The 15,621-nt window shown below is 43.0% G+C and overlaps 2 protein-coding genes across 2 annotated transcripts; one reads left to right on the top strand and one right to left on the bottom strand.

Annotated features, from left to right (window-relative positions):
- Nucleotides 1-353: 353 nt before the first annotated feature.
- Nucleotides 354-1,950, bottom strand: LOC147611881 (chalcone synthase-like). The gene is made up of 2 exons (XM_086784213.1): nucleotides 1,686-1,950; nucleotides 354-1,555 (listed from the first exon to the last, which is right to left on the bottom strand). Exons 1-2 carry the CDS (start codon nucleotides 1,870-1,872, stop codon nucleotides 507-509), a joined length of 1,236 nt encoding a protein of 411 aa, XP_086640339.1. The 5' UTR covers nucleotides 1,873-1,950; the 3' UTR covers nucleotides 354-506.
- Nucleotides 1,951-9,957: 8,007 nt separating this feature from the next.
- On the top strand, nucleotides 9,958-15,198 carry LOC147611880 (uncharacterized). Its single transcript, XM_086784215.1, has 2 exons — nucleotides 9,958-14,933; nucleotides 15,027-15,198. Exons 1-2 carry the CDS (start codon nucleotides 13,926-13,928, stop codon nucleotides 15,150-15,152), a joined length of 1,134 nt encoding a protein of 377 aa, XP_086640341.1. The 5' UTR covers nucleotides 9,958-13,925; the 3' UTR covers nucleotides 15,153-15,198.
- The last annotated feature ends 423 nt before the right edge of the window (nucleotides 15,199-15,621 follow it).

Below are 15,621 nucleotides of genomic sequence, written 5' to 3'. Positions count from 1 at the left end.
ATATATATATATATATATATATAATTGGATATCGCTTGTGGGTTTTTAAAAAAAAACCAGAGCGTCACATAACAACAAAAAAGATGTCATTAGGTGATATACTAAATGATATTATATTATTAAATCTGCTACCTAAAAATGTCATTTAAACGATAATGGCATGTTAGAAATGAAACTATTAAAATGACACAGCACATAGTGTCGACAAAACTTTCGCTAAGGGCAAGTAGCTTTGTAGTGAGTGAACCCATATCATCGTGATTGGTCTTGTAAAAAAAAGAATGATATTCAACAAATCCAGTTGCCCTTTTTACTGCACCCTGGAATATAAAGTTTAATAGATTGGCGTCATAGATACGTGAAAGGCTCTTGTCTTTATTTATGAAGGAGCAAGTACTTGGCTTGGGGAATGCATTGGAATCCTCAAAGCGTGTTAGGGGGAGGTGAGGCGGAGTAGACTGTGGATGGGTAAGCCTAATGAGCACGAACAATCATTTGATGGAAGCCTATGAGCTATCACCTGCATGTGGGACGTCGAGGGGAAGACTTCTGAGGAGGATGGTCTCGCAGGTGAGGCCCGGACCGAAGCCCAGGAGGAGTCCCCACTCGTAGCCCCCTCCCGTGGTGGTGAGCTTCTGCTCCACGGACTTCTTGCGCATGTGGTCCATGATGAAGAGCACGCAAGCACTAGACATGTTGCCGTACTGGTCTAGCACATGCCTGCTGGCAGCCATCTTGTCCTTGTTGAGCTGGAGCTTCTCTTCGACTTGGTCGAGGATTGCGGGGCCGCCAGGGTGGGCGATCCAAAAGATGTCGTTGTAGCTGGGAGGCGGCGGCGACGCCTCTTCCGCCCCCGGGAACGCCTTGGCGAAGGCATCCTTAAGGATGGAGCCGATGTTCTTGGAGATGATGGCCGGCACGTCTTTGAGGAGGTGGAACGTGAGGCCGACTTCCCTGAGGTGACCGTCGATGGCGCCGTCGCTGTCTGGCATGATGTCAGCTCCAGTCCAATGGATTTCGAACCAGGGTCTTTCATGAAGCTCAGGGATGGGATCGGAGCCCACGATGATGGCGGAGGCGCCGTCGCCGAAGAGGGCTTGTCCCACTAGGCTGTCAAGGTGGGTGTCGCTAGGCCCCCGGAAAGTGATGGCGGTGATCTCGCTGCACACCACAAGCACACGAGCGCCCTTGTTGTTCTCAGCCAGGTCCTTAGCAATCCTAAGCGCCGTGCCGCCTCCATAGCAGCCTTGCTGGTAGAGCATGAGCCTCTTGACGGAGCTCCGGAGACCCAACAGCTTGGTGAGTGCCCAGTCCGCACCGGGCATGTCCACCCCGGCGGTGGTGCAGAAGACGAGGTGCGTGATCTTGGACTTGGGCTGGCCCCACTCCTTAATGGCCTTGGACGCCGCCTCCTTGGCCAGCTTGGGTACCTCAACCACCACCATGTCCTGCCTCGCGTCCAGCGACTTCTCCCAGTATCCGCAAATGCTCGGGTTGGCCTTGAGTATCTCCTCGTTGAGATAAAGGTGCCTCTTCGTGATGCACGACTTGTCACCTGTAAGATAAGTGGCGCATATGCAAGCAAAATTACGATACTAGTGTGATCCATGTGAATCGAGCAATGATCAGCACAGCAATATTGCTCATGATATCAATGACCATTACTATTATTATTATGCACTTACACATGCGCTGGAACTTCTGTTTGAGCTCCGTCTTGTCGTTGCTATTGGTCATGTCGAAGTAGAAGTCCGGGTAGTCCTTCTGGTAGAACACGTTGGGCGGCACAGCCGTGCCCATGGCCAGCACAGTGGCAGGACCGTCGGATCGTTCCATTTTGCGAGGGATGGAGCTCAGCTTGCAGGTCGCCATTCTACTCGAATGATAGGAAGCCGACTGGCCGAGGTGAAAGAAAGAAGGTAGCTCTGGTGCGATTAATTAATCGGTGATGAGGCCCTAATTGCAGGCGCGTTTTATAGAGGTGCCCCATCATATACGACACCCTTTTTTCCTCGCCTTTCGCCATATTGATGACTGTTCTTCTACGAACAGTACTCTTTCTAGAAGAAGAAAAAGACGATTTTCATGGCCCCGTCCCATGTTTCCTATAGGCAGATGTGGATTAATTTACTCCCAATCTTGCGTAATGGGCTCGTCTTTGAAATTCAAGCACCCCCACAAGCATATTCTAGCTTTTGATAGTGATCGATCCTATGTTAATCATTTCTTAGACAAGTCCAACTTTGAATAACATCTAGTCTAACTTCTCTTAAATCAATTCATTCACATAACCCTCGTAGTCCAATTTTGAATCACACTTGTACTAGTCCAACTTTGAATAACATATTGTAGTTCAACTTCTCTAATTAATCAACTCACTCACATAACTTATACTCTAACATTGAATCACACTTGCAGTGTAAACTATTTGAAAAATGAGCATCTCCAACATAGCATATGGACACTTGACATGCTAGCTTCATTGTCATACTAGTTTTCAAAAATTACTTTTGCACCATGCCAAAAGCATCAAGACTTGATCACCACGATTTCCACTTCTTGTTATGCTAACCAGAATCTCGCAAGATAAGAGTTCTTGCATAAACATGCACCCACCACTAATGCAAAGAGCGGAATCCATTACTCTTGTGAATGATTCCAAATTGTTATTAGTAGTGACAAACTCATCAAGTGCTATCCATCAAACAAAAGAAGATATAAATCAAAGTATTGGTTAAATGAAAAGAGATCATAAAATATGCACAAAAAAATCACAACATTGAATATTCTACATGTACATGGCATTGGAGTTGATGGTCCCTCTCGCATTAAGATTAAGGTGAGAACTTTGTGAGGATCTAATCCCTTCTAATTCTTTTGCTATAATAACGTTGCCTTGATAGATGTGGACATGAATGCCAAGAAGTGGTGGACTTTTTTCGAAGATGAAGAAATTGAGGAGCTTATGGAAGCATGGTGGGAGTGCTAGATGCACATGTCAATGAGAAAATGGAAGATGTGGAGTATGATCAGCTACCAACTACCAATATAGGTGAAAATGTTTCATGCAAAAATACACTGGATGATGATATTAGTGGTGATGATGATGATATTGGTGGTGATGATCATGATGCAGAGTCCACCACTAGTAGTGGATTGATTAGATCTCTTTTTTACCTTGGAATGGCCATGGGTGGGGATATGGATCTAGAGATAGACTTTCTTGCATTCACGATGCCCTCGATAATGAACCGTGAGGCATCTAATACATGTACTTCTATTCTGATGGATTTGTTTAATGATCTCCTACTCGACAATTTATGATCCTCCTTCCCTTATGTCAAATTATTGTCTCATTCTCAACATGCCTTACTCCTTTAATCCGTCTTACTCTCCTACCCCAATCAAATCAAATTGATCAAGCTCTTTGGTCTCCAGATTGAGGGATCTAGGTGGCCCGTCGGTTGCACGACTATAGGAACGACTGGTGGTGGCTCGGCTCCTATCTCGGTAATGCGATGTAGAACATGCCTAGCTACTAGCTTGCCAATCATACCCAGCTAGGCCTCCATTATGTTTAATGTTGTGGCCCCAGCTACTATGCTAGAGCAATAGCCCTGCTTGACAATTGCCGGTCTAAAATCGTGCCTAACTAGGTCTCCATTGTGTTGTAGTGTATGCACATGTATGCATGCACACACATACACACACCCACATTCACACACACATACATAGACATATATATATACGTACATACACTTGTATACATACTAACATATGTGTATGTATGTATTAATGTATATACGCATTTATGGAAAAGAAGAAGGACCCAAATATTCATAAAGTTCTCACCTTGATCATAGTGTGAGAGGGACCATCAATTCTCACTATCATGTACATGTAGAATATTCAATGTTGTGATTTGTGTGGCATATATTTTATGATCTCTTTTCATTTATCTAATACTTTGGTTTACATCTATTTTGTTTGATGGTGGATAACACTTGATGAGTTTGTCATTAACAACAATTTATAATCATTCACAAGATTAATGGATGCTACCCTTTGCATAGCGGGTGTTGGTAACTATGGTGGAAAAGAAAGTGTGCCATTCATATTAGTGAGAAAGCATTTTCCACTCTTACAAATGAGTACAAGGCTTGGGCTAGTTATATAGCCATAGAGAGAGCTTTTAGATGACATAAGCGATGACTTAAATGAGCATTCTCCTAGCTTAGAGTAGGTTTCCACACACACACACTCATGGCCAAACTGAGGGTTACATTTCAACAGTCCCTTTAAGCCTAACTTGGACAAAAGACTATGACTCTTGAGACTAGGGTATCAACAATCCTACCTTGAGAAATAGTGCCCCTCCTTTTCTTTTTCTTATGGAGGTGATACACTTTACAGAAAGCAAGGTTTTTCCTAGGTTACAGAAGTTGATAGAAGACCCTAAAAGGTTCAAGAGAGAAATCATAGTAGAAATATTTAAAAGGTCCAGGACTCATCATATGACAAGTCTTGAGTTGTGTCCAAAACAACTACATTATTTGCTTGCTCCTTTGTGGATGCCCCATTAACTTTGTCCACCTTCTTCTTACCTTTGAGGAAGCAACAGAAGTGGGGATGACCTGTCTTTCCACAATGGATGCAGGAAACAATCTTTCATTGAATGGTTGGACTTTCCACATGTACCGCATTTCTTCTGGGAGTGCTAGTGCTCCTTCTGAGACGAATATGTTAGTCCCATTTAGCTTCTTCTCCTTTTCTTGGAGTGAATTGATGGCACTCTCAAATGAAGGAATCGGGTCCTTCTCCTTGTTGAGAACGGTCACTATGTTATCGTACTCCATAGGCATAGCCTTGAGAAGGATGGCTATGGCATCCTCATCATCGAATGGTGCCTTCACATAGGTGAGCTGGGTGATTATGCTCTTCATTCTATTAACAAAGGAGGCAATGGATTCAGTGGGTTCTTTGACTAGACCATACAATTGCATTTTTAGGTTGATTTTAGAATGTTCAGCCCAAAGGTTTTCTCTAATGGATCCCAAGATTGTGCAGCAGTGGTACAATCATCTATATGATGTATTTAATTATCATCAAGTGCAGTGCCTGCTCGTCCTTTGGTTAGCAGCTAATGTTGCTCTTGTAGCTACACCCTCATCCCCTTCAATCGGCTTTACTAGTCCCCATAGGTTTTTGTTCATAAGGTGACCCTTCACCTTTGTTTGCCATGTGTGGAACCCGTGGGCTGTTAAATTTATCGAGAGACTTTCCATTCGTTGCCATAACTAGAGTGGAAGCCATGTACTAGGGCGGTCTTACCACCGAAATAGATGACCCAGTGCAGTGTCTAAACCTTTTACAAAATTTATTGGGCTAAAAAACAAAAACTTAAAAAAAACACAAAATATCCTTTAGATGGATTTTACATTCATTGCATGGTAGACATAAGTCTATTGTGGTTTAGGTTTCTCTACGAACCACCAGTTAGTGATAGGACAAAACCTTTTTCAAGCGGTTCGCAGGAATCTTGGCCTTCATTGCATGGTAGACATAAGTCTATTGTGGTTTAGGTTTCTCTCTACGAACCACCAGTTAGTGATAGGACAAAACCTTTTTCAAGCTGTTCGCAGGAATCTTGGCCTTCTGCGATGAGTTGGTTGGGAGGTCACTTCTTGATCTTGGGTTGGAGCAAGGGTTGGTGAGTTCACAGAGCTTTGAGAGCTATTGGAGGATAATACAATGACGTTTGATGGGACACTTCCCTTATATGACATTAGTTGACTTTATTGTTTAAAAAAACTTCCAAATTGTCACATAAGCAAAATGTGGGGAGTAAAGCCCGAGTGATTGTGCCCAATGTATAGTGCTCTAAAGGTGTAAAGACACACGTGAGAATGCCCACTTAATTAAGGCCTATAGAGAAGCCTTTAGAACCCAAGTGGCAAAAAGACGGATGCCCACGCGAATAAGAAGCCTAATGTAGCTTTCACACATAAACCAAGCCAACAAGCTTGATGCTTGTGTTATGGGGACGACTTTGCTTGTCTGATAACCACTGCCCAAGGCTTTGCCTCAAGCTATGGCAAGCTTGCAAGGTATGGTGAGCTTGCTAGAGGGAGATGGCATGCGGTTCGCAGGTAGAGGTGGTGGCCAAGGCATTGCAGAACTACGGCCGGCAGCGCATGCAGGCGGCGATTGCGGCGGCGTTGTAGAGGTGCGGCCAGCGGGGTATATGGGCGGCGACGGCGATGTGCGGCACTGCAGAGCTGGCTACCAAAAGGTAGGGACTATGGCAAGGCCTAGCAAGGCCGAGTGCACGACGGGAAGGAAACCGAGAGCGCGGGTGCAGCACAAGGGGCTGCCGTGGGAGCGAAAGACTGTCGTGGAAGCAAGCGCAGAGCCAAGGGCTGCCGAGGGTGAGCACGATGGTGGTTACACCATTGCAAGCATGGCGTTGGCAAGCATGTAGCGTTGGCAAGTGTGCTTCGTGCACTCTTGAAGCAAGGAGGTGAAGGCGAAAGCTTGCTGTAGAAGGTACTATGGTGCCACGAACAGAGAGTAGAGAGAAGCTTTGTCTTTTAGTCAACTAGGAGATAAGAGGATTCAGGTTTAATCTAAACTAACGGTTAAGGAGGATCAATTGCTCGGATACCACGTTGGTAACTATGGTGGAAAAGAAAGTGTGCCATTCGTATTAATTAGAAAGCATTTTCCACTCTTACAAATGAGTACAAGGCTTGGAAGCATTTTCCACTCTTACAAATGAGTACAAGGCTTGGGCTAGTTATATAGCCATAGAGGGAGCTTTCAGATGACATAAGCGATGACTCAAATGAGCATTCTCCTTATAGCTTAGAGTAGGTTCCCACACACACACACTCATGGCCAAGTGAGGGTTAGATTTCAATAGCTGGTGCATGTTTATGCAAGAATTCTTATCTTGCGAGATTATGGTTAAACATTACAAGAAGTGGAAATTATGATGATCAAGTCTTGATGCTTTTGGCATGGTGAAATTGTAATTTTTGAAAGCTAGTATAACAATGAAGCTAGCAAGTCAAGTGTATGTATGCTATGCTGAAGGTGCTGAATTCAGATTGTTTAGAAAAGCTACACTACAAGTGTGATTCATTGTTAGAGTATAAGTTATGTGAGCGAGTTGGTTATTCAAAGTTGCACTACAAGAGTTATGGACTAACAGAAGTTATACTACATGTTATTCAAATGATAGAGATAGCTGCTAGGACCATGGAGAAGAAAAATGACAAAATCGCTAAAGGCCATGGATGACCGCCACAACCAACTATTGGAATAGAAGAGAGTATTTTTCAAATCCCTTGAGGATAAGGGCATGAGGATAGAGAAGCTTTGGCAAAGGCCAAGGTAGCACTAAAAGGGGAGGTCACACAAGAAACCAAAAGGAAAGTGGACATGCTTATGGATGTTGCCACACAATTTTTCTCACGCTCTCACCATTCACTACAAGAGGTTGAGGACATACCGACGCCAAAATACCGACGCAAATGTCGAACGTCGGTATGTCCGTCGTCATGTTGGAGGAGACAAGTATGGCGGGGTTTTTTTAAATTTTCATTTCCCGTCGCGTATACCAATGCCTATACCGACGCTTATTCCGACGCCGATACCGACGCATATTCCGTAGCATATACCGACGAATATTCCGACACATATTCCGTCGCATATACCGGCGCTCGTAAGTTTTTCACAGCCGAGAGCCTATTTTCTGGTTTTTCGCAGAAGGTGCGCAAGTAATCAAGCGAAAGAGGTAATTTCTCTCCCTCTTCTCTTTCCCTCTCTCTCCTCTTTTTTCCTCTCTCCTCTTTTCTCCTTCATTCTTCTTTTCTCCTCTTCTCCTTCTCCTAACATGTTATTGCAATTGCTTTTAGTTTTTAATTGAAAAATTAAGACATTTAGGGTTTTGTGTTTTTTTGGCTCTCTATGCATGTTGAGATCTAGAGCTCTCTATGTATGCATAGATCTCCTAATGCATGCATAGAGATTTTAGGGTTTTGTATTAGTTCTTTTTCTTGTGTTTAATTTACTAATTAGTTTGTTTAATATTTTGTTTTGCAGCTCTTTCACCTCACCAATCTTTCACCAATCCTCGAGCTCTCCTTCAGCTTTGCAAAAAAGAGGTAGATCCTCTTTTGATTTTTCTTGTTTATGCTATTTTATATGAATTTTTGCATCCTTGTTTTATGGTTTAGGGTTAGTTTTGGGTTCTTGTAAGCTTACAACACATAGGATTAATTTAATATCTATGCATAAAACCTATAATAAGCTTGCAATCTCTATTATCCATGTACGTAAAACAAGATCATGTTTATTACACCATTGGGTGATGGGATTAAGGGTTAGCATAGTGCATAAGGCATATAGCATAGAGCTTATGCATAGAGCTTATGCATAAGTCTTGCATAGAGCGTATGCAAGAGACTTATGCATAGAGCGTATGCATAAGACTTATGCATATGACTTATGCATAGAGTTTATGCATATGGCTTATGCATAGAGCGTACGCATAAGACTTATGCATATGGCTTATGCATAGAGCTTATGCATAAGGCTTATGCATAGAGCGTGTGCATAAGGCTTATGCATAGAGCGTAATTGCATAGAGCGTGTGCATAAGGCTTATGTGAAAGAGATTAAGGGTTAGCATAATAGTGCATAAGGCATATAGCATAGAGCTTATGCATAGAGCTTATGCATAAGTCTTGCATAGAGCGTATGCATAAGACTTATGCATATGACTTATGCATATGGCTTATGCATAGAGCGTACGCAGGTAGACTTATGCATATGGCTTATGCATAGAGCTTATGCATAAGGCTTATGCATAGAGCGTGTGCATAAGGCTTATGCATAGAGCGTAATTGCATAGAGCGTGTGCATAAGGCTTATGTGAAAGGGATTAAGGGTTAGCATAATAGTGCATAAGGCATATAGCATAGAGCTTATGCATAGAGCTTATGCATAAGTCTTGCATAGAGCGTATGCATAAGACTTATGCATAGAGCGTATGCATAAGGCTTATGCATATGACTTATGCATATGGCTTATGCATAGAGCGTACGCAGGTCGACTTATGCATATGGCTTATATGAAAGGGATTGTTAAAATGCAATTGCAAATGCCTTGATTGTGGTTAACAAATGCTTATGCAAATGCCATGGTGAGGGCATTGTGAATTGTTAATTTCCAATGGAGCTTTTGGATGATGGATTGAGGCATGAGTCCATGCTTTATTGCTGAGTTCTAAATTGTAAAAGGGCATGAGTCATGCTCAATGCTTGTAAGCCAACAAACTTGTTCTATCATTTGATATTATCCACATCATTTTGTACCTACACTCACCATTGCAACCACTTCAAGTTTCTATAGAATCTAGCAATGTGTGAGGGTACCTTGGCATTGGTTAGAGAGGCCAAGGGGAGAATGGCTTGAACTCTTTGTGCCGTGATTGCTTGGTAAAGCGGTACGAAGGGGGATTAGGTACACCGGTGTGAAGAAATGGCCTCAACCTTCACCTTGGAGGAAAACTCGGTGAAGGGGTGAGAAGAGCTTGGCCGGGAGATCGGCAAGCTTCAACGCGCGTCCTCAACAATCCTCACCATCGACTTTGTGGATGCATTTGGGCAATGGGGCCCCTTTTCTGTCATATTGTGTGGATATTGCAAATGCATATGATCTTTCATGACATTGTGGGATGCAAAGAGTATTGCGTACAAGTTTTAAGAAGTTGCATTTTCAATTGAGATTTGGTTCCAATTACAAAGGAGACTCTGGCGGAATTTACAAAACCGTAATTCAGTCCTAGGGTTTATGCATAAGACTTATGCATAGAGCGTGTGCATAAGACTTATGCATATGGCTTATGCATAGAGCTTATGCATGAGACTTATGCATAAGGCTTATGCATAGAGCTTATGCATAAGTCTTGCAGCCTTATTATGCAAGCTTATACTTATAATATGCATTTAGATTATTGCATAAGGCCTTTATATATAAACAGCTATTTATGAATAGAGATAGCTTCTCTCTCCATCCTTGTGCAAATTCTATTTAATTTTGTATGGAGAGGAGATAAGCTGATTTGTGTTTAACGAGCTGCATATACATGTTATCCTGCTAGATGGAGCCTCTCAATCTTGAAGAGAGAATAGCGTGTCCATGCATGCGATGTAAGTACCAAATCTTTCGAAAACGAAGGATTTGCAACGAGCATGTTCATGACGCTGGAATATTTCCAATGGAGCGCTTGCAAAATTTACGGTTTCAATCGTACAACCAAGCAAGTGTGCAGCCGCATCTTGATAACATTGCGCCTGTGAATTCTCGTCCCCAACAAAGGATGAGGATATCGCAGGAGGGAGTGACAGATGGAGCTCAATTAACAGCACCCGAGGGAATGGAAGAAGGTCAGGAAATGGAAGAAGGTCCAATGGAAGAAATGTTGGATGCCTTCATTGAGCAACAAGAAGCTCTCTTCGAGGAGCATGAACATGAAGATCATCAACCACGACATTCTCAACGGTCAAATTATGAACCAGAGGAAGAGGCCATGCGTAAACTTGCACGCCTTCCATTATACAATGGTGCCAACATATCTGTATTGCGTGCATCTCTTACGATGCTAAATTTGCAGTCAGTTTTTGGATGGTCTAATACAAGTGTCACTGAACTATTCAAGTAAGGTCTTTTTTTGGAGATTACACCTACTGTTGAAATGTTAAATTATCAACTTGTATTTGAGAAAATCTTAATAGTAACGATCAGATATTGCCATACTTGCAGGCTTTTGAAAGATCAAATATTGCCCCCTGGCAACGAGATGCCTCCATCTCGTGCAGATGCGAAGAAGTTATTGAAATCCATAGGCATGGATTACAATAATATTCATGCTTGTCGCAATGATTGTTGCCTCTTCCGCCATGAATATGAGCATTTGCAAGAATGTCCCCATTGTGGCTCTAACAGATATAGAGAAGATGTTCAGGGGGAAGCTGTCCCGGTAAAGGTTCTCAGGCACTTTCCAATCATTCCAAGGATAAAAAGCATGTTCAGGTGCAAATCAATAGCAAGCTTGATGACATGGCATGCCACAACTCGATCCACAGATGAAGTGATGCGTGTGCCTGCAGACTCACCCGCATGGAGACACATTGAAGAGAAATGGCCGGCTTTTAAGGAAGAACCTAGAAACCTCCGTCTTGGCCTAGCAATGGATGGTGTAAACCCTTTTGGTTTAAGGAGCTCTTCATGGAGCACATGGCCTGTTTGCCTTGTGAATTATAATATTCCGCCATGGTTAGCAATAAAGAAAGGTCATCTGTTGCTCTCATTAATAGTTCCAGGAAAGTACAAGGTGAAGAACATGGATGTATATTTGGCACCACTTATTGATGAGTTACGCACCTTGTGGAACGGAATTGAAGTGAAGGACATGTCAAAGCAGCAGAGTGGCCAAAGACTTACAACTGTGCAAGGTATTCTCATGTGGACAATGCATGATTGGCCTGGCTATGGAGAATGCTCAGGTTTGTCTATATCGGGTTACAATGCATGTCCTGTATGTGGTCCTCGACTTGATTCAAGATACTCAAAAGCATTACGAAAGAATGTCTACCAAGGACATGTTAGGTATCTGCCAGAAAATCATGAATTGCGGGATGGTAATCTAGGAAGACCTCCTCCAAGTACATTGAAGGCAAGCGATTGGAAGATCAAATGGGAGGAATGTGGCAACTTGGCATGTCCTGGGATGAAGAGGCTCTCTATCTTTCACCAACTCCCCTATTGGGGTGATCTCCTTATAAACCATTTGCTTGACCCGATGCATATTTTCAAGAATGTAGCTGACATTCTGTGGAAGACCATGACACGAAAAAAGGATACTAAAGGCCAAAGGGATGACTTGGAAGAGATTGGTTGTATGCAAGAGTTGTGGGCTCGCACTAGACCCAATGGAAAGGTGCTACTTCCAAGAGCCCCATGGGTTTTTAGCAAGATGGAGGAACAACAAGTCAAGAGGACAATTTCAGAGTTTCGGACTCCGACAGGTTGTATGCATTGCCTGAAAAGTGCATTTACAAAGGATGATGATCTTAGTGGTCTCAAGAGTCATGATTGGCACAAGTTTCTACAATTTGTGCTACCCATAGCAATAAAAGATTGCCTCACTGAAGACATTAGAGCTACTATCTATAAGATTGGCACATTGGTGCGCTGGATTTCTTCAAAAGAGATAAAGAGAGACACTTTGGAGACAGCGCGTTTAAACTCCATAGAGGCAGTCTGCATGGTAGAGAAGTTTTTCCCTACAAGTTTATTAACAATCCAGATGCATCTACTAGTTCATGTTGTAGATGAGGTTGCAGTTGCTGGAACAGTCCATTCAAGATGGATGTTCTTTTTGGAGAGGTTTATGAAGACATTAAAGGGATTTGTTCGCCAAATGGCTCGCCCAGAGGGTAGTATGTCAGAAGGGTGGCTGATACAAGAGTCCCTTGTTTACATCACTGAATATTTAAGTTCCTCAGATCCAGAGATACCTCGACTATGGTCTCAAGAGTCCAACAGGCGAGTCATTGGTGAGGAACCTCAAGGCCAAGGCATTAAGAGAAAGATGGATAACACTTTGAGAGAAAAAATCAACAAATTTTGCATCTTGAACTCTCATGTAATGGAGAAGTGGATTGAGACATATGAAGCTCTCAAGCGACAGCGAGTACAAGATCGTTTAAGTTTCAGAAGGAATCGCACTACAAGAAATCTCCCATATCCAGAAGGTATGCAAGCTCTTCCGGACTTTCCCACAGGTAGATGGCTAGAAGCTACAATTTTAGAAGCCAAACGTGCAGGTTTACCTATAACAGAGGAGGAGGAGGAGCTTACAAAAGGATGCGATTGGCATGTAAGTGTTTAAGTTCTACATGTCTCTCATTTTTTCCTCTACATGTCTCTGTGTTTGATTCTCCATCAACAAACTTTTTGTGCTCATTGTAGTATCACAAATATGGGGCGTTTTGGTCACATGGCCGTCATTTTCGAGTAGAACGAATAGACCAAAGAAGAGCAACCTTTGATTGTGGTGTCACAGCACAGTTTGTTCAAGAAAGTCGTGCAAGTGCAAGTGATGATAACACAATTACTGGAATGCTTGATTACTTTGGAACCATTCAAGATATATTGAAGGTTGGCTTCAGAAGTTTTGAGTTGTTTATCTTTGATGTGAAGTGGTTCAAGGTAATCATGAATGGGCCACATGCAACTGTACGTAGAGACAAGAGTGGCCTCATCCAAGTGGACTCCACAAAGGTATGGACCGATCAGCAAGATACTTTTGTGCGCCCAGAGCATTGTGAGCAGGTTGTCTTTAAAGCGGATCCAAAAGATCCACGCTGGCTGTTTGTGGTTCAAGTCGCCCCCCGCAGTAAGCAAATTTTTGAAGAATTTGAGCTACAACAAGCTGATGTGGATGCACAGGGTAATGGAGAGCAGCAAGAACAAGCCGATATCAACAATGAAGAGGAGCAAGCAAATGAAGAGAAGGAACTAGAGCAAGATCCAAATGAAGAGGTGCAAACCAAGGAAGCTGAAAATCAAGTTGAGGAAGAAGACATAGATGATGAAGACATCCTTCATCAAGGGACTTTTAATGATGAGGATGCTGAAATGTGCATAGACATAGATCTCTTTGGGGCTACTGATCTTAATGAGGATGATAGAATAGATAATGATTTATAAAATGATGTATCTTAATGATTATGCAAATAGTTATGACATATTTGTAATGGTTTTATGACATTGAAGGTCCATTCATTGTTTACCATTGTTAATGTTTACCATCATAATCACTACTGTAGGAGCAAGTTGATATAGTTTTACCAATGTTGTTTATCATTGTTAATGTTTATCTTATGGTTCTTTCATTCATTGTTTACCGTGTAATTTTCATTCCGTACAAGTTTGTCATATGGTTTTTTGTCCAACAGGCCATGGGTGACTCACCGCCCTACGACTACAGTCCAGATTTCTCATTTAATCCTACACCGCAGGGCATGAGTCCCCAGCAGTTATATGGTTTTCTTTCGTCCATGACTCCAGAGCAGAGAGCCATGGCTCAGAGTTATTGGGGTTCTGGAGCAGGGACATCTGCCTCACCATCTGGATTCCCGACGCCAGTTCCCACACCCGTGGGTACGACAGCAGCTCCCACACCTCGTACCACACAGCCTTCCACTCCTGTTACAGCTCGATCTACCACGTCTTCACATAGACGGCGCTCACGTAGTAGGTCTTCAGGGGGAGGTTGTTGTGGTGGTAGTGCCACAGATGCTGTGACACCACCACCACGTGAGCGTCGTCCTTCGCTCTCATCTGTTGATAGCACACCCATAGGGTCACCTTCCACTCCCTGGGGTGCACATGACCATGACAACAGCAAGATTTACACAATTAGGGATGGGGCACCAATAATGGATAGTGCAGGGAAGGCAATGAAGACACGCATTCGACAATTGTGCACTATACAGTTTCATGACTCTGTCATGACTAAATGGGATCAGCAAGACAAGGGAAAGAAAAATTATATAAACACAAAGATAAAGCAAGAGTTCCAGCCATCTGACCCTATGAATGTCGTCTCTAATGAGTGGATACAGTATACAGCTCGCATTTTGATGGGGCATCGTAGGTCAGAGGCGAGGGACGCATTCAGAGAGGGGAAGGAGAAACCTGTTTGGCTAGATGACAGGGAGTGGGCAGCCATTGCTCAGGAGCTCACCGAGACACCAGACAGGTTTCAACAACAAAGAGAGGCGGCAAGGGCAAGACTGCAAACAGTAGGGGCTTCTCATCTCGGGAGTGGTGGTTACGAAACCATGCGCCATGAATTCGTAAGTGTTTGTAGCAATTTTATTTATTTAAATGTATGTATGTGGGCTAAATGTTGATTTTTTAAAAGTTATAATTGTTAATCGTGTGTGCAGGAGTTGGCCATGAATCGCCCACCAAGCAGGCGAGAGGAGAAGTACGCTCACAAACATGGCCTTGTGGCCTTGTTTGAGATGCTTGAAGAAGAAGGAGAGACCGTCAATTGGGAGGCATTACCATGATGTAAGATGACCTTCAAACTAATGAAATATGATCAAAACATTCTTGAGTATTAATGTTTAATTTAATTTCTTGTTTGTCGATATCAGAAAAATATGCAAACGAGCACGGTTGTTTTTGTGCTCTATTGTAGACAGAATGGTGCTGTCTGTTTGCTGTTGTTGATCCTGCTCATTGCAGGCAGCTAGGCAACAGCCAGGCAGCACTATTCTGCCCAAAAAAAAAATTCTGCTACAGCGTCGGTATTTGCCCCGGTATCAGCGTCGGTATATACATAGGTATAGATGCCGGATTACACTTCGGTATATGATCCGGTATAGAGGCCGGTTTATCCGTCGGTATATGAGTCGGTATAAAGGCCGGTTTAAGCGCCGGTATTACCCCCGGTTAGCGTCGGTATAGGCGCCGTTATATGCGCCGGTATTATTACCCGACAGGTATACCGACGCTGCGATACCGGCGCTTATACCG

This window comes from Cibotium barometz, chromosome 46 (assembly GCF_041138505.1).
Source record: "Cibotium barometz isolate CiBa-2024 chromosome 46, ASM4113850v1, whole genome shotgun sequence".
Classification (NCBI taxonomy): Eukaryota; Viridiplantae; Streptophyta; class Polypodiopsida; order Cyatheales; family Cibotiaceae; genus Cibotium; species Cibotium barometz.
This window is presented reverse-complemented; position numbering and strand designations above follow the sequence as displayed.